Here is a 22,764-nt window from a genome sequence, read left to right on the forward strand (position 1 = left end):
CGTCTGTGAAAAGTCACCGCGGTAACGCAGTGAGGAGGAATGGAGCGTTACACTGATGCTGCATTCACCTGCAGTCGGGCAGACGGCCGTCGCTAACAAACCAGATGTCATTTTAGTCACAGAAGTCCAGAGAAAGACGGTAAAACAATACCACATCACCATGACAACATATTGTCACGTGTATTGTTTTGCCTCGTGCTGACGGACCACTTGTTTACATAGAGGCTTGTGTAATACTCTGATAAATATCAGTGGTATTTATTTCATTATTTTCATGGGAATAAGTTAAGTATAAAATGCCAGTTCATGGTGAAGTTAAAATCTACATAAATAACTATTTCATATAAACAATGTATTCAAATGTATAAATAATTAATGTTTAAAATGAGTAACTTTAAAAACATCATTTCATGGGATGTGTATGCCTTTAAAAGAAGTTAAAAGTAATTCTATTACGTTACATTACGTGCGTGAGTTCATGCGTGAGGTCATGACCTGAATGTTTACACTTCCGGAGAGAGACTCGAGCGAGGAAGAAGAAGGAGCAACGTGTTAATGGCGTAGAGCAGAGACTTCGGGACTGTGTGTCGCCAGTGTGGAGTTTTATGAGTGAGTGACTGTGAACTGTAGTTGAGCGACGTGTTCGGAGTGTGTTTAGTCCAACTCTCCACCGCTGCTTGTGTTTTGGTGAACACGAAGACGAGTTCAGTTCCGTTAGCTAGCAGGAGCTAGGCTAACACCACGGGAGCTAGGCTAACACCACGGGCCTCGCTGAGGGGAAACGCCGCCTGCACGGACGGGAGGAGCTTCGGTGAGTCGTCTCGGGAGAGAGTCGTCGACGGAGGTCGCTTCGCTGCTGCCGAGGGACACAGAGGACGCTTCGCTGCTGCCGTGGGAGACGGAGGTCCGCCGCTGCGAGCTGCTGCGGGCAGAGACGGTCGTTACCACAACGAGCGAGCGATTCATCAGCTGCGGCCTGGTCTGGCTGACTTCACAGACACACGGGAGTACAGGTATCAAAAGGTTTCCATCATGAGCTCCAACTAAAGCGCGCCAACGAAAGTAGAAAAGAGTGCACTCAAAAATAAAATTAGACAGTTTGAGAAAAGACAAAAACTCTAAAACCCCGGGGTTCTATTTTTTATTTTCTATATTCTCTTCTTCATAAAGAAAGGTTTGGATGTGTGTTTTCCTGCTGAAACTTTAATACATTTCCTGAAACTGAGATCATTGTGTTTGGTTTTATTAAATTGTGTTTCATTAATGAAGTATTAAGATACAGGTCAAGTGTATTCCCTACAGTCTCCAACGTTATTTAAGAGTGAGAATCATACATTACCCTAGACTGATATTTTCTATTTGAAATGTGACTTTTACCATAAAACATTTGATAAGCGTTAAAGCTTCATCTTCATAATATAAGGTGGGTTTTAATACACAAGCCGGTGGTAAAAGGGTTACACTTGTTTATGCCGTTACGTGCAGCGGCTGTTGTCCGTCTGCCATCTAACCGATTTCACCTGAATGCAGCATGAAAAATATGACTGAGTTGCTTGTGATATACAAGCACAACGCTAGATGGGAGGAATTCCTACACAATGTCCCTTTAAAGTAATTCTTATTCTTTTAAAATTATGACCAAAAACACCACACACAATCTAAAACAACTCTATTCTATACTTTCACTTGAATATAAATCGAGTTCAAATAAAATGCAGCATATAAAAATATCTGCCGCATCTTGATTGGCGGACGCAGGGTCGCCAGAAATTTGTGATGTCAAAAGGGGTCACAAACCAAAAAAGGTTGGGAACCACTGCTGTAGAGGAACCTGAGCAAGATAACTTCCAGTGTTGGTGAAAATAATTGAAGCTCACAAAGGTTTTACACTGTCAGTGTCACATATTCAGTGTTAAAGTAAATTGACTCTCTCGGAGTTAATTCTACACCGGTGAGAGTAGAATACCTTCTAGTGAAAAAAAAAGACTCTAAAAACATGACATGATGTCAACTCTGACCTCTGACCCAGAGCTCCACTCTTCTCTCTCTCAGGAAGTGTCCGTCCTTGTTGTAGACTCTACAGGTGTAGTATCCTTCGTCTCTGACTGTGATGTCTCTCAGAGTCAGACTGAAGTTTCCAGTCTTCAGGTCGTTCTTCATCTGTGTTCGGTCTCTGTAAACCTGGTCCTGTTCTACAGAACCGTTCTGATACACATGGACCTTCCTGTGATGATGGTCTGTCCACTCCACTCTGACGTGTCCAGGCAGGTCAGCTGTGGTCTTGAAGGACAGCTGGACAGACTCCTCCCCCTCATCCACCTCCACCTGTTGTTCTGAGAGACAACAAACACATGATGATGTCATCAGACAGCAGTAGCAGGTTTTAATCTCCTCAGTGAAGAACCAGAAACTCACCAAACTTTACAGAAATATCTGACCCCATGCCAGATTTACTCCAAGGACATGGGGGCAGAATAAGCGTTTGTGTTTACATTTAAAAACTTTCAAAATTCCTACCAAAGCGCTACATGTTTTAGTTTTGAAACTTCCCAAAAATGTAGCCCCCATGCTGCTGAAACTTTTGTCCATTTAAACTCATTACAAATTATGAAGTCCATCACTCTGTTTTTTCAATAACTGTAAAACTTACTAAACCTAGAGGTAAATTCATGTAAAATCGCTGATGCACGTTGCCTTCAGGGACAGTTTTTCATCAACAGTCTCTGTATTTCCCTCTAAAACAACTCTGTGTGGTAACGTTGTGTTATTATCTCATAGTGTGGTGAATGTGCAGCTCACAACTTGTCCACCAGAGCGTTGTGGAGTTGTTGGATTGTGTATTTGATGAGTTTGATGAGGGAAACCAAGAAATCCCATGAGCCTCCGTAGCGTAGCTCTGAGCAGCTCACGGCTCTGCTCTGCCGTTCTAAAAATAGCTTGCACCGACAATTAAAGGTAACGAACCTACTGCTATGACTATAGGGATTATGGCAATGGGCCAGTTTGACTAAATGTTGAACTATCCCTTTAAGTAGTTTCAACACTGGAAAAGTTATTTCTTAACACTTAACTCAACAGTGTTGAATGTGAACAACACTATGGGTGTTACTTCTAACATAGTGTAAAACTTGATGGACACTTTGTAGTGTAGTGTAAAATATTAACTCTTACCAGAGTAAAACTGACTGTGGAATTTAACTCTATGTTCAGTGTACATTTTAAACCCTGTAGAGAGGGACCATATGTTCACTGAGGTAGTATTAAAATTAACTCTCTAGTGTTATATTAACTCTATAAGTGTTATATTAACACTGGCGATTTTACTGTGTACGAGTGAGTTGGTACTGAGCAGAGCTGAACAGAACCTGAACCTGACACCAACCTCTATAAACAGCTGATATCTGGACCACAAGACAGAAGGAGGAGGAAGAGAGAGGAGGAGGGAAGGAGGACATGTTGTCAACTCTGACCTTTGACCTTTAGATCCACTCTTCTCTCTTCCAGTAGGTCTCTGTCCTTCTTGTAGATTCTGCAGTAGTAGACTCCTGTGTCTCTGGTTGTGGGTTCTTTCAGGATCAGACTGAAGTCTCCAGTCTTCAGGTTGTTCTCCATCTCTGTTCGGCCTCTGTAAATCAGCTCCTGTTCTACAGAACCATTGTCATACACATGGACCTTCCTGTAGAATCTGTCCATCCACTCCACTCTGACGTCTTCGGGCAGGTCAGGTGTGACGTCTTCAGGCAGGTCAGGTGTGATCTTGACAGGCAGCAGGACAAACTCCTCCCCCCCATCCACCTCATACACCTCTTTGCCTGAGAGACAACAAAGCACATGATGATGTCATCAGACAGCAGCATCAAAGTCTCTAACTACATCCAGACTATGATTGTAATTTTTAAGCCGTTCCACCAGGAGAGATCAGCTGGCTCCACTATGAGGAATGTACAACAGTAACAGGATGAACAGGGTTCAGCATCACATGACCCCCTGGTACAGGCTGGTCTAATAGTCACTGGGTAGAGGTGATGCTGCAGAGGTTTCAGTCAGGGTTAACAGACAAACAAACAACCAGAGACAAAATTTTAAAAAATGAAGCGATAGTATTAATCAGTTAACGGTGACATGTTGTCAACTCTGACCTTTGACCTTCAGATACACTCTTCTCTCTCTCAGTAAGTCTCTGTCTTTCTTGTAGACTCTACAGATGTATTCTCCTGTGTCTCTGACTGCAGGCTCTCTCAGCTTCAGACTGAAGTCTCCAGTCTTCATCAGGTCTTTCTTCATCTCTGTTCGGCCTCTGTAAACCTGCTCCTGTTCTACAGAACCGTTCTGATACACATGGACCTTCCTGTTGTCTCTGTCCGTCCACTCCACTATGACGTCTTCAGACAGGTCAGCTGTGGTCTTGAAGGACAGCAGGACAGACTCCGCCCCCTCCTCCACCTGCACCAGTTTGCCTGAAATAAAAGAAAGCACACCTCCATCTGTTGGGCTGAGAGACAACAAACACATGATGATGTCATCAGACAGCATCCAGACTATGGTGTAATCTTGAAGCTTGAATTAAACCAAGCACCAACCATCCACCAAGAGAGATCAGCCAGCTCCACTATGAGGAATGCACAACAATAACAGGAAACACTGCTGCTGTTACCACAGTAACAGGAGAGGTCTCTACGATTTCAGCATCACATGAACCCCGGTACAGGTTGGTCTAATAGCTCACTGGGTCGAGGTGATGCTGCAGAAGTTTTAGTCAGGGTTAACAGACAAACAAACAACCAGAGACAAACAAACAACTAGAGACAAACAAACAAACAAACAACCAGAAACAAACAAATAACTAGAGACAAACAAACAAACAACCAGTGCCCCGTTTCAGGAAGCAGGCTCAACGAGTCAAATCCCTAGCTCAGGGTTGACTGAGCCTGAGCTGGAAAACTCTTGAGTTTTTGGTTCAGAACAACTGATCAGAATTGGTTCAATCAACCCTGAGTATGTTGAGCCTGGGGAAGGCGCGTTCACCGTGAGCACAAGAAGCATCATCAGTGGAGCACAGATGACACGATTCACAATGATGGCTTATGTGGCGTGGCGTGGCGTGGCGTGGCAAGGCAAGGCAAGGCAAGGCAAGGCAAGGCAAGGCAAGGCAAGGCAAGGCAATTTTATTTGTATAGCCGGCCGGAGCTCGCAGTGACCTCTCCTAGGAGTATTGCAGTGTGTACGGATGACTGTGCTTGTATGAATGCTTTAAACTCTGTGGAAAGTAGACATTTTGGTGAAGTTTCAAAACTGTAGCATGTACCGTTGCTTTGGTAGAGGGGGGCAGCACATGTCCTTGGAGTTGAGTAAATCTGGCATGGGGTCGGACATTTTTGTGAAGTTTTTTTCACTGATTATGCATGGGAAGTAGGACTTCCCCGGAAGAAGAAAGAAGAAGAACATAGAGGAAAACAATAGGGTCGCAATTGGTGATGATAGGGCCCTCGCTCCCACATGCCACCGTGGAGCAGTGTTGCCAGGTGTACGATAATTATCGTATTTGTAAGATAATTTGGCCCTCTGTACGATCAATAATCCCCAAAAGGTCCAAATGTACGATAATTTGACCATTTTGTGAATGTGTGGTTGTCACAACTGTCTCCCGGAGTTTTTGTGAACCCTGAAGGCATCTGTTCCCATGTGACAATTTCCAGCCAATTGTGCCTCTCTAAACGTGAGTCACGAGTAACATCCATGCGCTTGTCTCAGAAAAATGAGCATGATTGGTTGAATGGTCAGCTGTGCCCACCTCATGGGACATTCAGGTTGGGTCCAGAAGTCAGGCGAGCAAAATTTAAAACAGAAGAAAGCAGAGAAAATGAGAGCCCCCTCAGGTTTGCTTCACAGCACATGTTGCCATAGCGACTGACTCGGCATTATGCTGATCCGGCTATCTGAAACGGAAAACTCTGAGTTTCCATCATCTCAGGCTCAACATACTCAGAGTTTCCACTAATCCCGCTTTTTGAAACAGGGCCTAGAAATAAACAACTAGACACAAACAAACAGAGACAAACAACAAAACAAAGAAACTACAAGAGACAAACAGCTCTGACCTGTGACGTTGAGAATCACTATTGTTTCTCTCAGCAAGTCTCTGTCCTTGTAGATTTTGCAGAAGTATCCTCCTCTGTCTTTGAATCTGATGTGTTTCAGCGTCAGACTGTAGTCTCCAGTCTTCATCAGGTCTTCATTCATCTCTGTTCGGCCACTGTAATCCTGGTGCTGTTGTTCAGGCTGGTCAGAACCGTCCTTATACACATGGACCTTCCTGTTGCCTATGTCTGTCCACTCCACTGTGACGTCTTTAGACAGGTCACCTCTGATACAACACATCTTCATCCTCACCCACCACCTGTCAGTCCACCTGAGGGGCAGCTGGACAGACTTCTCCCCCTCCTCCACCTCCACCGGTTGGACTGAGAGACAACAAACCACATGATGATGTCATCACACAGCAGCAGCAGAACGTATGGAACGTGACACACAAACACACACACACATAAACACAACAGACTCTCTCTCTCACTCTCTCACATTTTTCGTCCCCCGTCTTTATGAACCAATATAAACATCCAGCAGCTCCAGCAGCAGCTACAACCAGGAGAACACCCAGGACAGCTCCAACAATCACCCAGGGAGAAGGAGGACGTTCTGTAGTCGACACAAACAACATGACATGGAATTATTACAATCAATACAATCACACATTCAGACAACACAACACTGTCACTGACCTCTGACCTGTACCTACAGCTCTGACCTCTGACCTGTATCTACAGCTCTGATCTCTGACCTGTATCTACAGCTCTGACCTTTGACCTTGAGCTCCACTCTTGTCCCTCCCAGTAAGTCTCCATCCTTGTTGTAGACACTGCAGATGTATTCTCCTGAGTCTCCCCCTCTGGGCTCTCTCAGGATCAGACTGAAGTCTCCAGTCTTCATCAGGTCTTTCTTCATCTCTGTTCGGCCTCTGTAAACCTGGTCCTGTTCTACAGAACCGCTCTGATACACATGGACCTTCCTGTTGTCTTTGTCCGTCCACTCCACTCTGACGTCTTCAGGCAGGTCAGCTGTGGTCTGGAAGGACAGGGCAGACTCCTCCCCCTCCTCCACCTCCACCTGTTGTTTGACTGAGATAAAAGAAAGCACATGATGATGTCATCAGACAGGAGCAGGCAGGAGGATTTCATCTTTCACCTGTATCTACAGCTCTGACCTGTGACCTTCAGGTGAACTTCTTGACGGCTCTGGTCTACCCCCTTCTCTCTGTAGATGCAGGTGTAGATGTCACTGTCTCTGGTTGTGGGGTTCTTCAGGATCAGACTGAGGTCTCCATTTGTCAGAGAGTCGGTTCTCAACGATGTTCTGTTGGCGTAGTCCCGGTTCTGGTCTGTGAGTTTGTCTCCACTCTGAACACGTAGATGAACAATCCTGTCTGAGAGGCGTTCAACGCTCCATGACACAGCGTTGATCTTAGGATCAGTGACAGTGACCTGACAGGGCAGCAGCACAGACTCCGCCCCCTCATACACCTCCACCTCTACACCCAAGGCATTCTGGGAAACTGTGAGGACACAAAGAGACAGACAGAGACACAGTGAGTGTGGATCCAGACCTGACAGAGGTGGACTCCTCCCCTCCATCACTGATGAAATCACTCTGATGTTTCTACTCTCACTTAGACTCAGATATGATCTTATTACTGATATTATAAAACATGTTGCCATGGAGACTCTGGTGGTCTCATTCATAAAGCGTTATTTTTGCATAAACGCTACTACAACCGCCACTAAAACCCTCCTCTGGATACATGAAATCTCAGACTTGACCATGTATATCAGTCATTGAAAACAGTCCCTGTCTGGAGAACCCCTCGTCTAAAAGCTCAGATAAAAGCTTTAAAAGTATAAGTGTGTAATGTAAATTGAAAGGAACACTTTGCTTTGTTATTAATAATTCCAGATTGTCATGGTTTTTGTTTTTCCTTTTTAAATCAGAGGGTGTTGTGTAAAATTCACAGTGTTAGGTTTACAGGTGTTGAGACATGCATGGTGTAAAATAACATGACCCTGTGGACTGGTGTTCCTCCTCTCCTCCCCAGTGTTATCAGTCACTTGGCAGCAATTATATATATTACACAATTTGATTAATTGAACTGATTTAGGCACTTTGGCCTAAATGTTCAGTTGCTCTGTGGTTAATCTGAGGTCGTTTTCACAGCTGACCAACAGGAACTCGGTTCGATAGTGGAGCTGAAAGTTGTAACATTGTTGCATTTATCACTTGGTTCGGTTTTGCTTTCACCACACCGTCGTTTCTGAAGCACCTAACTTTATGAATAATGAATATCAATGTCACACAGCTGAAAAAGGCGCTCGTCGATTGGACAGATTTGCAGGGGAACTCTACTCTGTAGAGAGCATTTCACTCTTACAATGAGATGAGAATCATGAGAAAAAGCTCCCGCACACTGTCATCACTTGCAGAGGTTTTATTGAGCAACGTTTCGGTCCTGAGACCTTCGTCAGGTTCTAAAGGTGTGTGTGAGGGAGGAGGCGGTATAAATAACCTCGGCACCAATCAGCGTCCTCACGTGACAACACCCCAGAGAAAAAAAGTTACACACAGTGTCAACAAAATATACACGTTGTATCAAAATACACATTACATTACAGAATCTCATACATTAGGAAAAAAATCGAATAATTAAGAATTTTTTAAGGTTTTTTAAGATTTTTTAAGACCCTGAGGGGCACTCGGGGAAACACAGAATATAGAAAAAATCTCTAGAAAAACATCTTTTCGACAAAATACTAAGATAACGATTTAAGTAGCGATTTAAGTAGCCTACATATCTGAAATAGGCCTGCATGTGAGGAGACCGAACAAGACATCACCCCACATCGAAAACAACATCATATCATATCGAAAGTATCGAAAATGCAAACATAATTCATTTACTATAAACATTAGACATTTTTACAAATTTCTTCACATTTCTTAACAATTTTTAAGCCAAAGAGGGGGGTTAGGAAGAAACATGTCAAAATTATTACAAACACACATGAAGAGGCAACTCATCATTCAGACCTCTACTGTAGGTGACAGAGTCTGTAAGTTGTAAATCCAGAATGCTTCACAACGTTTTAACAGCAAGTCATGACCCCCCCCCCTGCGTGGTGGGACTACTTTTTCGATACCACAAAAGCGCAGGGAGGAGATGTCATGTCTGGCGTCATTGAAATGGACTGCTACCGGGTATTCCCTATCATTCCGGCGTATAGAGCTTTTGTGCTCACTAATGCGCTGTTTTAATTTTCTTATGGTTTTACCCACATACACTAGACCACACGGACAAGAAAGAATATACACAACATGCGTGGCATCGCATGTGATAATGCTGTTGATGGGGAACTTCTTGTTTGTGTGAGGATGGCTAGTGACGTCAGCGTGAACCACTCTTACAATGAGAAAATGAAAGGAATACGGTCGATGACGGACTAGGAGGTGTTAGTTACTGACACACTGTGTGTTGTGACACTTTACATCTGGACTGTGTTTGGTCTGGTGAGCGTTCACTGCATACAAACCCAGAGTTTCCTCTACATGCATTCCTCTACATTCTACATTCCTAAATCCTAGCCGCCTCTCCTTCAAATTCCTTTTTTTCTTTTTCCTTTTTTAATTGTTGCAAATACACCACCGCCGCACAGCAGAGTCCTGCACTGGGTCGGGTACTCGCGACTACCACATATAACTATCTTGCTCAGTATCTACTCTTTGCAGCTCGTCTGCAGCTGGATAACGGACCACAGCCTGTTTTTTTCCACACAACTTCATTTAACTTGGGTGACAGAATAACAACAGTCTCAGTACAGATCAGCTGTCGCTGTTGACGGCTTTGATTCTCGTGTCGGACGTCGCGCAGCCACTCCTTAAAAAAAATCCAAGCGGAAACACTGAAACCGCACCACCGTCCACCAGCAAGCAAACACAGACAGTTTTCACAGTTTTCAGGCGGACCAGGGTTCGCTCCAGAGTTCAGATGAGCTTTCACACCTGAACCAAAGAAACGGACGCTCCCAGGAAACGAACCCTGGTCCGTTTAAAGCGGAACCAAACAGCTCTGGTGTCAGAGCGGCAGGGACAGACAAACCTGGCGCACACAACCATATAGTTTGTGTGTGTACTCTCGGGCTGTGTGTGGGGTGTGTGTGTTCTTACCGTACAGAAGTGTCACTAACGCCACAAACGGATTCATGTTAGTTCCCTCCGTCGTCGACCTCCGACCGATTTCTGGACTCAGTGAGACAGAGTTGAGTGTTTACTTTCGGTTTCTACGGGAAGTGGTCGTATTCACGTCTTTCTCCTGATGATTTAGAGCACTGGAAAAGAGAGTAAGGACAGCATTGGTCCAATGGAAGCGCCTCCTGGTGGAGGAATATGGGTATTGCAAAAGCGCCCAAGAACTGACTTCTCTGCATTGTTGGTGAATGAGCAGTGTGGTATTTTCAATAATTTAAGGACATTTATAGATCACCCACGTTAATAGCATCATTGAGGATCCTTTACAGATAAACATTAACACATAGGCTACTAAAAAAACAACAACAAAACAACAGTTTTCTACATGAATGTTTCAATCTACATTTTGTAATAAACAAATTATAAGTATAATCTGATATGACCAAGACACCTAAAAACAAAAACACGGCCGTTTTCATCAATTTACAAGCAAGTGGGCAACACACATACATTGGAGTGAATTAGTTTTCTGGGCGCTTTTGCAATACCCATATCCTGCCACTCGGGGCGCAAAACCCTTAAACCCTTACCACGGGAGTCAATGGTGGTGTCGTTACTCTCTTTTCCAGTGCTCTATCCTGATTGAGCAACAGATGGCCTACAACTGTTGCATTCTTTGTGTTCGCACACGGTAACGGTTCCAAACGGTCCAAAGTTGTAAACAAATGTATTTTCAGACTTCACATTCTTCACATCTTAGATTCACATCTAAAAAGAAAAGATTGAAATGGTGGAACAAATAATGTTTGACAAATTACAAAGTATTTCTGACTCCCCATCCCATCTCTGGTCTCCTCCACTACGATGCAGATGAATGGGTAGTTTCTTACACAGACGCTGATGACATCAGCAGGCTTTAAAAAAACGACCCCCTCAATCTTAGGCCTTCATATTTTGATATTCATCCATATCAATTAATCATGCATAAAGTTCATACACTGGGAGAAAAGCAAGATGGTGAGAAAAATTGGGCTTCTGGGAGGGTTAGAGGGAGGTTCAACCAAGACGCTTAAAATTATGATTTACTAATAGGCTATAACAGGTAAGTAAGCATTGATACAGAGAGGGACCCGTATGCAGGGACAAGGGCGCCGCCATGGCTCCTCCATACCGGAACTCCCAACCGGAAGTTAGCCTACTATTCTTCATGTATATTATTTCGATGTAGATAAAAAATAACTCAGTAATTCAAACGGTCCATGATTTTTTTTTCTTTCCAGCGGATATCTTAGTTACAACATGACTGAGCTAACTGGAGTATATTAATGACGTGTCTGACAACTGGAGGGCTTTAACAGCTGACGTCCTGATGTTAGCTTTGCTGCTGTTAGCTGTCCCTGTCAGCTGCAGCCACTGATGCTTTTAGACATCGTGATTCCCCAAAATTTTTATTTTAGTACCTCCTCGGCCCTGGGTCCAAGCGAGCCGAAGCGATACTATAACGCGACATCATCCGACTACCTTCCACTGATTGGGCAGAGTGTCGGCGCGAGTGCGACGTCCGCTGATCTGTATCAGACTGTTGTTATTCCTTCACCTGAGTTAAATGTTGCTGTGTGTAAAACCACGCTGTGGTCTGTTAACAAGGTGCAGACGAGTGAGTTTGGAGCTGATGAGCAGATCGAAAAAAGAGAGACGGACAATTATTATAACCTTTATTTATTCTCGAGAATAAACAATGCGCCCCCCCCCCCCCCTCCGTGCCGCCCCCGCCCCCACTGAGGAGGTACTAGAAGAACTCAGCTGTAGTGGAAAAGCACCTTTACAGTGCCGTGCTGTGAAAGTGTAGTGGAAAAGCGCCATTAGGCTGCCTTCATCAGGCTCAAACAGCCAGTATGCCACAGCTTATATCGATGCCGGAGAACTGCCCAGCCCCTGTCTCCAGTATCCAGCCGGCCGAGGGAAAATTGATTGAATGCTTCCGGATTATGTCACCTAATGGAAGCATGTAAAGAATGAAGAGATTTAGCCCTAAGACTGAACCCTGTGGTACACCATACGTAACTCTACTATACTCCGAGTCGTCGTTATTAACATTAACAAATTGAAAACTTGTGTATTTAGCCTTTGTCTGTGTCTGCTTGTCATCTCTTCCCATGTCCTGCCCCATGTGGCAGTGTTTCCCCCTGCTAGTTTTGTGAGTAAATCTGCCTTTTTACCCACAAGCCATTAGGCTCCTGAACCAGTCAACTCCAGCCACATTGCCCATGTAAGCCCGAAAATTCTCAAACACTTACTGACTGTTCCACCATGCATTCAGGCACTCAGGTACAATGCACTTTATACACATTTCAGGTATGTTATTGTGCATTTGTTGAAATGATTGCTCTTTTTTATGTTTTAAAGTCTCTTCTATGTATTTCTTACTATCTTGAAATGTGAAGAGAGGCAATGCAAGCACGAATTTCCGGCAGAAATGGTTTTTAACATCTGTGTATGACGATAAACTTCTTGAATCTGTGTAGGGAGCCAGTGGGTGATACGAGTGATTTTTGGCCAAATATGTGCAGCAGTGTTTTGGGTAAGTCCAGTACTGCAGTAATCAAAGGGGGCTGTGTTTCGAAGGGGGAGTGTGAAGAAATCAGACAGAGGAGTTCAGCAGAAAGTAGATCTTTAATTTATCCTTCTTTGCCAACCTAAAGTGATCAGTCATTTAAACAAACAATTGACCCTTCGCCAACTCCTCCCACAAACGGCTATTGTCCAATCCTACGTTAGCAACCGTAACTATAGGCCTGGCAAGCTTTCCGCAGTGAGTCATTACGTTTGCTTTTGTGGACACATTTTGAGACTAGGACGAAAAACATTTGTTTGTAGAGAAGGATGTTGTTGTTGCTGCTGCTACTACGGCGGTGGCGGCGGCGGCAGCAGCAATATAGAGATGTTCAGATACGAGCGGACTTTTTTTTCGACTTGAGCAAGTGTAAATATGGGGATAACCATATGTTCACCTCCGAAATGACAGCTGTACTTTTACGGCTTTTACCTGGGCTTTTAGGCGAGGGATCCTCCAGGCAGGGACTGCTTTCACTGACTGATACAGCGGTGGGAGAAAACAAAACAACAGCGAAAGCTGTATGTGGTTCACAATCGCCCAAAAACTTGCAGTTTGACAACGTTTCATGACCAGTGAGATGACCCAAGTCTTCGTGGGTTGATAGACGGTAAAATTACCGGTCCTTACTGCTGCTCTGTACATTGTCCAGTCGTGTCGTTGAACAGATGTTTTATCCTCCTGCGCGAGTCACGTCACTGAAAACTATGAATGATCTTTGTCACTTCTTCTCTCTATTATCTCAGAACAGTTTATCCAGAAATTTGCTGATATTTCCTTTGAAATCGATACCAAATATTGCCAGGAGCATGGCTGGGAGTGAAAGCTTGCCCGCCGTAGCAACAGTAACCAAGGGGGCGGGGCTTACGCGAAGGGTCAATTGTATCTCGTGTTTCACATTTTTAGTTTTCTCTTTAAAGTCTCTATGTCAGAGCCTCCAAGCTCTCTGGTCTCTTCTTGGTCTCCTCACATTTGTTTTCAAGCTTCTCTTTGTCACTCTCTCTGCCTTCACTCCCACTCCCAAACACCCTGCCCACTTCCCTTGGCATGGTTGGAAATTAAGTTCACTGATCCATCAGAACTCATGCACAGTGGTGATATCAGCAGTGACATCATCATACTCTTCATCCAATCCCTGAGCTCCTCCAACAGTAAGGTTCATCTCCATGGAGACGGCTGCTTTGTCTCCTGTGTCCCTGCTGCAGTAGATGGACAGCATCAGACCAGTGGAGACGATGAACGGACAGAAGACCAGGAGGTGGACGAAGAGTCTGACCAGAGAGAGAGGAGGAGGAGGAAGAGGAGAAGAAGATGAAGAAGGAGGAGATGTAGGAGGAGGAGATGAAGGAGGAGGAGATGTAGGAGGAGGAGGAGGATCTGTGGAGACAGGAGCAGAACCTGGTTCAGTGCAGTGATCAGTTTCTCAGCAGGTGACTTCATATCTTTAAAGTGTCATAGAAGCAGGAAGTGATGTCAGCGTCCTGACCTCTGACCCTCAGCCGGCTCTCAGGAGATTTTCCCAACAAATTAGTAGAACACGAGTAGAAACCTTCATCAGACTGTTGGACTCTACTGAGCTTCAGTTCTCTGACAGGTCCAGATCCAAGATCAGTTCCATTCCTGAAGAAAAAAGCCTCTTGTATCTTCTCATGTTTGTCTCTGCAGCTCAGAGTGACATCACTTCCTGTCACCACAGGAAGTGCAGGAATCTCCAGGATCACCTGACCTGAAAACAAGAGAGAACAGAGTCATATACAGAGTTACAGCTACAGACCAGAGTCATAGGCTACGTTTACACGGACACGATCTGAACAGAAAACGTAAAAGTGGCGTCGTGCTCTCACTTTTTATTTCACGTTTAGACGAGCGTTTTTGGGATGGAAATGTGTATGCATGCCATGACGCAAAAGTCTGTGGAATTCAATGTTGTATGCACACCAGGCGCCGAGGTGGCAGCGTGCAGCACAACACACAACACCACCAAGTCCGCATGCCCTCCTTGCCCTCCACAGGTCGTAGCAAGCGGAGCAGACGTTGTGTTTTCACCCTTTACATGGAGACGCAACGTCGGAGCGTTTTTAAGATTTCCACTCTGGAGGGTGGTTTCACTTTTTTGCGTTTTTAAGCCCCCCAAATGCAGTCGCCGTCTAAACGAAAGGCACATCCGATGAAATATTTAGCCGTTTTCATCTACGAGTGTCATTGTGTAAACAGGCAAGGCAAGGCAATTTTATCTGTATAGCCCGTTTTTACCAACAGTTTGTCTCAAAAGGCTTCACATGGCATCATAACAACATCCTCTGTCCTTAGACCCTCACATCCACTGAGGAAAAACTCCATGGAAAACCCTTTTAACAGGGAAAAATCGGAGAAACCTCAGGGTGAGTAACAGAGGAGGGATCCCTCACCCAGGACGGACAGACGGGGCCACATAAAGAGTTACATCTACAGAGTCTGAACCTCTCACCTGATGTCACACTGATGTCGACCTGGAGGCTCCTCTGTCCTGAACTGATCTCACACCAGTAAACTCCAGAGTCTGACTGGGACAGAAATTGGATGGAGCAGGAAGAACCTGAACCACACTGCTCCCCCCGTCCTCCAGTCTGTCTTCCTCTGGTCCTCTTCACTGTCTGTTGATCATCATCACAGCTCAGAGACACTGAGGCTCCAGAGAAGAACTGCTGAAGGTCTGGACGGATGTCCAGAGACACTGAGGACAGAGAAAAATATTTGCACTGAGCGGATTTGCTGATACAATGGTGTGGGTGAATCCATACTTACAGGGATATAATATTTTTTTAATCAACTGTTTATAAATTATGATTAAACATTAATAAACTGTCTTTTTACCATTTATAAATGGTCTATTTACCATTTATAAAAGACGGTAATTGTAAAGTGTTACCCGAATTTGAATTTGAACATTTTTTGAGAGAGAGTCAGAGAGATACTGACAGAGAGTCAGATAGAGAGACAGTAACAGTTTTCTCTCTCACCTTCAGAAACAGTCGGTCCAGACAGCAGCAGCACACACACACCTGTAACAGGAGGTCAGAGGTCAGAGGTTTACTGATGTGACAGTGACACCAGTCAATTTTTTATACCTGGCCTTGTTACACTCACATTCTCAACATTATTGATTCATTTATTTCAGAGGTGGCACCTGGGCCCAGTTGTTCAAAAGGTGGAATCTGGATAGAAATTATCCGGATTTTGAAATCCCTTGTTTTTGCTATGGATCACGTAATCCGTCTTAATTTTATCCCAGTTGTTCAAAGCAAAGTAGGATTGGATCAGTCTGATCCAGATCCAAACTTTTTGAGATGACCAAATCCGGATAATGAGTGCTCTAGATGGGACTGTGCATCAGACTGAAGGCTGATTGGTCTGTAAACAACAGGTAGAACAGCAGCATGGGCTCATTCACAGTGTGTTTATTTGAAAACGGAGTATATGTGTTGTTTTCTGTGCTCTTTGTTGTTTCTTAAATGTCTTTTAATCAGCCAGACCCCATCTGGTCGGGGTGTTAAAATAAATTTTTTTTAAAGCAAATATACAGTACATTAGTGAAATTGTGAATATTTCCCAATGTGTTTAAAATTTAAATTTCTAATTTCATAATTCAAACTTCAAATTTTAAAATTCAGACTTTAGATTTCAAAATTCAAACTTCAAATTTTAAAATTCAAACTTCAAATTTCATTAAATTCAGTTTGGGCACACTTGTCGCCACAAACCAAGAGTCCTCAGTCAGTCAGAGGGCCCTTAAGCTAAAGACCTCATGGGAAAAAATAATAATGGAGGTGGAAAACTGCAATATTTGATGATACAAAACATCCGTTCTACAAGAACACAAACAGAAAGTAACATGACCGGACATGCTGGGTTCAGGTTGAAAACATATAGGCTACTAACTCAGGTCGGGTTGGACGACAGGCTTCCTTTTTTTTGGCCACATTTGGGCTGAGAATTAATGCTCATGAGTCCAGCTGCATCGGGTCCCAGTTTCAACACCCGTGGGTCGGGTCTTAATTACTGGCTCATTCATAGTGTTGTGCCCCGTTGCTGGGGAAAATGATAAAGGAAAAAAGTGAAAAACTACATGAGCACGACACATTAGCCTTCATTCTTATCTATGTTCTCTCCTGCTTCTGTTTTACTATCAATCATAACGCGGAAGTGACCAGGAAGACAGAAACCTTTTCAATGAATGTGCCAGGAGAGAAACTCTAATAGGAATGAATGGACGCCATATTCAACCCAGTATCCTGTTCATATAAAACATCCATGGTCAGAGATCAGCGAAGGTCAGAGGTAAGAGGTCAGTATAATGTGTATGTTGACTCACCCAACAGCAGAGAGAGAGATGCAGTCTTCATGTTGTCGTGGTAACGACTGACTGTTTGTCTGAGCTGCAAAGTAACAACTTAAGTTTAACCACTTCCTGTTTCTGGTCTCACCTCCTGTTAAAGTCACTGATGTCACTGATATCTATGTCCATAGTCGTCTTTGTTCCTCTGTCTTTGTGTCTGTCAATAAGCAACAATGCAAATTATGAAGCTCATCACAGTTTTTTTGTAAATCTTATTCAACAATTTAAGCTCAATTGACACCAAATTTACTACACTGCATCTTCAGGCCGTCCCCCACAAAGTTAATACCTGGATATTTAAAGAATACTTATTTTTACAATTAGAAGTGTGACTCAAACGGCATTTTTACACCTATTTTGAATTTTATTTGAATATAAATACAAATAGTACTTTTTCTCCCTCAACAAATACAAATACTGGATGCTTTGCACACCCCTAACAGTGAGACAGACAGAATACAGACCTGTATCTTCACACATTGATACAAACAGCAGCTTCTGAGAACAGAGGAAGTGAGCTGCAGGTGGGGGGTGTTGGTCTGTCCTCTGTTCTGTTTTACCTCAGGACTGTGGTCAGAGCTGCATGCCATCGTCAGCAGAACGGAGCTGTGGTTTCACTAAAGTTCATCAGTTCTAGAGACTGAACATCCTGTGGCCTGAGTGACAGCAGCAGCTGCTGCGTCACTGTTTCAGTAGCTGCGTTTTCCATTTACCCTGGAGATGCTCAAAACCTAAATATTGCAATAAAAAACTGGAGATGGAAACTTCTCAAACATCACTAAAACATTTGTATGCTCTCATGAGGAGGTTTTTTTTTTTCCCGCAAAAGTGCTATGGAAACACAACTCACGTGACCAGTTCACTTGAAGCAAGATGGCCGCTACGTGTGGACGGAGGAGGAGACCCAAGTGTTGTTGACCATGATACGCTGCCTTCGTCTCCTGTTGAAAACAATAAGCAGCAGGCAAGGCAAGGCAATTTTATTAGTATAGCCCGTTTTTACCACCAGTTTGTCTCAAAGGGCTTTACATCCCATCACAACAACATCCTCTGCCCTTAGACCCTCACATCCACTGAGGAAAAACTCCATGGAAAACCCTTTTAACAGGGAAAACCAGGAGAAAGCTCAGGGTGAGTAACAGAGGAGGGATCCCTCACCCAGGACGGACAGACGTTAGATTAGACTTTATGCCTCATTTGCAAAACACCTTTCACTGGAAACACCTGCAAATAGCAACTGTCCTTTTTCCGGATTTCATAAATATCTCTTTTATTTTGTGAAAACCTACCGTCACCACGTGCATCTTCAGTTTCCAGTGAGTAAAGGTCACCTGCTGCTGGAGCTCCGCCCACCTGAGGAGCAGCTCTGTTGTCCTGGAGACGAGCAGCCTGCAGGCCTCAGACAGGGACAGTCAGGAGAACTGGACCAGAACCAGTCAGGAGACCTGGACCAGAACCAGTCTGGAGAACTGGACCAGAACCAGTCTGGAGAACCGGACCAGAACCAGTCAGGAGAACTGGACCAGAACCAGTCAGGAGAACTGGACCAGAACCAGTCAGGAGAACTGGACCAGAACCAGTCTGAAGAACTGGACCAGAACCAGTCTGGAGAACCGGACCAGAACCAGTCAGGAGAACTGGACCAGAACCAGTCAGGAGAACTGGACCAGAACCAGTCTGGAGACCAGAACCAGTCAGGAGACCTGGACCAGAACCAGCCTGAAGAACTGGACCAGAACCAGTCAGGAGAACTGGACCAGAACCAGTCTGGAGACCTGGACCAGAACCAGTCAGGAGAACTGGACCAGAACCAGCCTGGAGAACCGGACCAGAACCAGTCTGGACTCTGTAGAACATCATCTGACACAAACACTGAGCTGAGACTCTGTTGTTGTTCTCTCAGTCGATCAGCAGGTGGCAGCACAAGAGCTCACTCTGGAGTCTGACAGGTGGATGCGTGTGCTCAGTTTGAGCTGATTGATGATCAGTTATAGATTACTGATAGTCTAAACGAGGCCTCACATTGATACAAACAGCTCAGACAGGCCTCTTCTCTGTCTGTTTCTAAACCTCTTCTTAAAACCCACCTCTTAAAATAAAATCATTAATAGGGAACAAAGGCCGAGGGGCCTTTGTTCCCTATTAATGATTTTATTTTATTTTAATCTTATTTTATTGTACGTCTATTATTTTTACCCATGTTGTATGCCTTTTTGCCTATTTGTTGTTATATGTAACTTTACGCCTTATGTAAGGTGTTATGTCTTTATTTCATTTAGATCACTGTCCTGGACCAGAACCAGCCTGAAGAACTGGACCAGAACCAGTCTGGACTCTGTAGAGCATCGTCTGACACAAACACTGAGCTGAGACTCTGTTGTTGTTGTCTCAGTCGACCAACAGGTGGCAGCACAAGAGCTCACTCTGGAGTCTGACAGGTGGATGCGTGTGCTCAGTTTGAGCTGATTGATGATCAGTTATAGATTATTGATCGTCTAAACGAGGCCTCACATTGATACAAACAGCTCAGACAGGCCTCTTCTCTGCTGTTTCTAAACCTCTTCTTAAAACCCACCTCTTAAAATAAAATCATTAATAGGCCCCTCAACCTTTGTTCCCTATTAATGATTTTATTTTATTTTTATCTTATTTTATTGTATGTCTATTATTTTTTACCCATGTTTTATGCCTTTTTGCCTATTTGTTGTTATATGTAACTTTACACCTTATGTAAGGTGTTATGTCTTTATTTCTGTGCAGCACTTTGGTCCACTGTGGATGCTCAAGTTGGATTGGATGGAAACAGAGGGGGGGGGGCAGAGGAAGTGAGCTACAGGTGGTGGCGTCTCTGTCCTCTGCTCTGTTGTGGGCGTGGCACTGGCTCAGTGACGGACCAATCAGAGGACAGCGTCTTTCACTTGGTTTTATTTAGCACAGCATGTGACAGGATATACAAAGTCAAGAAGAAGCAGGAAATCAAACAGGTCCCATCACAGAGTCCTTCAGAGGACAAACGGTTCTGGTGGACGTGGTCTCTGGGACCAGCACAGACCCTGGTCCTCCTCAGGTCAAAGGTCAAAGGTCAAGGCCTGTTTCAGACTGGTGAATGATTGATCATCCATCAGTACAGCTGCTTCTGTTCCTGGTGTCTGTCTCCTGAAACCATGATGATGATGTCATCAGACAGCAGCAGAACATGTGACATGTGACACTAGAAAGAGCTTCCTGCTTCCTGTTTCCTCTTTAAAACACACACACACACACACACACACAAACACACACAAACAAACTGGAACTGGTTGTTATTAATTTCTGAACGTGTTAACACATGAACCCTAAATCTACGTGTGTGTGTGTGTGTGTGTGTGTGTGTGTGTGTGTGTGTGTGTGTGTTCTTACCCTACAGCAGTGTCACTAACGCCATGTTGTCCGACCACACCACCACCAACACACTCTGGACTCTGAGTGACGCAGCAGATAGCTACTGAGTTTAGTTTCTACAGGAAGTGACACACCCACACAGGAACACAACTTTACAACAAATATCACCATGACAACAATGAACTCATCAATAAGAGGTTAAAATAATCAGTCAGTCAGGAACTGGGAGGGGGCAGGACCCAGATGCAGATGTGGTATATTGATGTGTTGATGAAGAGAAGGGAACCGCCGACACGTCTTTTCTTGCATTCAAAAAGAGTTTATTACAAGAAAAAGAACAGTGTACAAAAATGCCTAATCGTGGAGCATCTCTGGTGCCAAGAATTGAGAATACTCTCCCTTGGCCTGTAATCTTAAACCTTATATACGTTTTCTAAAACTCCACCTTCTCCCACAGAAGGATATAACTGACCAGGATGGTCAGACAAAGACAGGATCTAAAAACAGAATTTATCCTTAGCTTTCTGGCATTTAACCTCTTGACCAAGCTAACTTAAGAATAGATAGTGTCCAGTATCCCCAGAAACTATGACCCACCAAAGATGGGTAACAGACAAGAAACACATGTCTCAGGATACCTGACAAGACAGATTCTTCCTGGGCTAAATATAGAACCTGTGAAACAGGGCATTAGTCTATACATTTCTTTACTCTAGAAAATACACAAAGAAGAACATAAGATAATACAAGACAATAAAGAAAATAGTTTAGGTGGATAATATACTACACAGACACACAAAAACAGGTGTGGTGGAATAAAAGGATTTATTCGACTCCGGTCCGTTGAGAACCCTTCTGTGCAGGGGTTTTCCTTTAGGTTAGGTTTAGGGATAACCAGATAATCCTGGTTTCATTGGTTTTGTGTGAGTTTTGTGAGTTCAGCTCTCTTGAGAGGAGTCCAACAGTTTATGTGAACACGGCTCCTGGTGTCAGAGTTCACTTCCCCCTAACTGTCCAATCAGAGGCTGACTTCAGCTGCGTGGTACATAGGCTGCGTTTAGCCCAGACAATCATGGGTCGACCACATGTCGTAGGTGTAGCGCTGTACTGCCTCTTATTATAAGAAATACCTGCAGACAGTGACGGACCGGCCATAGGACCAGAACGGGTGCCGCAAAAACATGTGACCGCGTTGATGAGGCCACAAAAACAAAAAAAGAAAGAAAGAAACACGAGACTGGCCGGTTAATGGTTAAAATTCAATAATATGTTCTCTATAATACTCTTTCTCTCTCTCTCTGTCACTGGTGATGAGCTCTGCCTCCTCATCAGACCAATCCTGATTAAAATGCCTTACTAAACTACACATTAACACAGGCACAGCAACTATATGAATATGAAATGTCAGATTAAAAAGGCTCTTTAGACACAAGTTTTCTTTTTCTTTTGGGACATATAAGTTATTATATATTTCTAAAGTGTTTTCTCTGACATGTTGTCACTGCTAAACTAGTCGAACTGAACCCACTCTTTGGTGGGTTAGGGTTGGATGGATGTATTTTTCGTACACCACTGCAGTGCATTGTGGGATTGTGCATTGTGGAGCAGCCCTTATGATGGCGGCGGAAATTCCCCCAAGGGCGAGTCAACCGGCTTTTGGAACGCAGCCCTGGTTTACAGAAGGAGGAAGTACTGCACTCAGTCAGACTGAAGAGCAGCAGAGAGCGCTCTAGCTCCCACTCAGCGCTCCCAGCCCCTCCCTAAACACCCCCCCTCCCCCCCACGCCACAACCCTGCCAGGAAGTCAAGCGTTAAACCCGGCAGTGACACTGAGTGTAGAGAAAACAGTCGCTGAAGAAAGACGGAAATGTGAAAAACCCTTTGTTACACGAAAATATATCCAAATAAAATATTGTATTTTTTAATGCTTGTGTTTTCAGTGTCAACGCAACTTTTATTTTCAACGACAAGAGTTTATGTCAGTGTTCTTCAAGATATTTCCCCTATTGCAGAGACAGAGACTCAGGGCCTGTGTGAGCCTATGTACAGTAATTCACACTTACACACTGGGCCACTTGCTGTGTGCGTTCATGATCTTAGTGTC

General features: G+C 44.1%; 1 protein-coding gene and 1 long non-coding RNA gene across 2 annotated transcripts in view; one reads left to right on the forward strand and one right to left on the reverse strand.

Moving 5' to 3' along the window:
- Nucleotides 1-22,764, reverse strand: part of LOC311001314 (uncharacterized protein) — an 86,842-nt gene that overhangs the window by 37,707 nt on the left and 26,371 nt on the right. Inside the window, exons 3-7 of the mRNA XM_083992363.1 lie at nt 7,262-7,583; nt 6,858-7,175; nt 6,580-6,696; nt 6,099-6,461; nt 4,140-4,457 (exon numbers count right to left, since the gene is read on the reverse strand). Coding sequence (XP_083848489.1) covers nt 4,140-4,457; nt 6,099-6,461; nt 6,580-6,696; nt 6,858-7,175; nt 7,262-7,583 — 1,438 coding nt within the window. The remainder of the gene's footprint in view (nt 1-4,139; nt 4,458-6,098; nt 6,462-6,579; nt 6,697-6,857; nt 7,176-7,261; nt 7,584-22,764) is intronic.
- On the forward strand, nt 3,477-6,428 carry LOC311001395. The gene is made up of 3 exons (XR_014596170.1): nt 3,477-3,600; nt 4,273-4,392; nt 6,358-6,428. It is a non-coding gene; the product is annotated as an uncharacterized lncRNA (long non-coding RNA).

The sequence above is a fragment of the Trachurus trachurus genome (genome assembly GCF_905171665.1).
Source record: "Trachurus trachurus genome assembly, chromosome: 18".
Classification (NCBI taxonomy): Eukaryota; Metazoa; Chordata; class Actinopteri; order Carangiformes; family Carangidae; genus Trachurus; species Trachurus trachurus.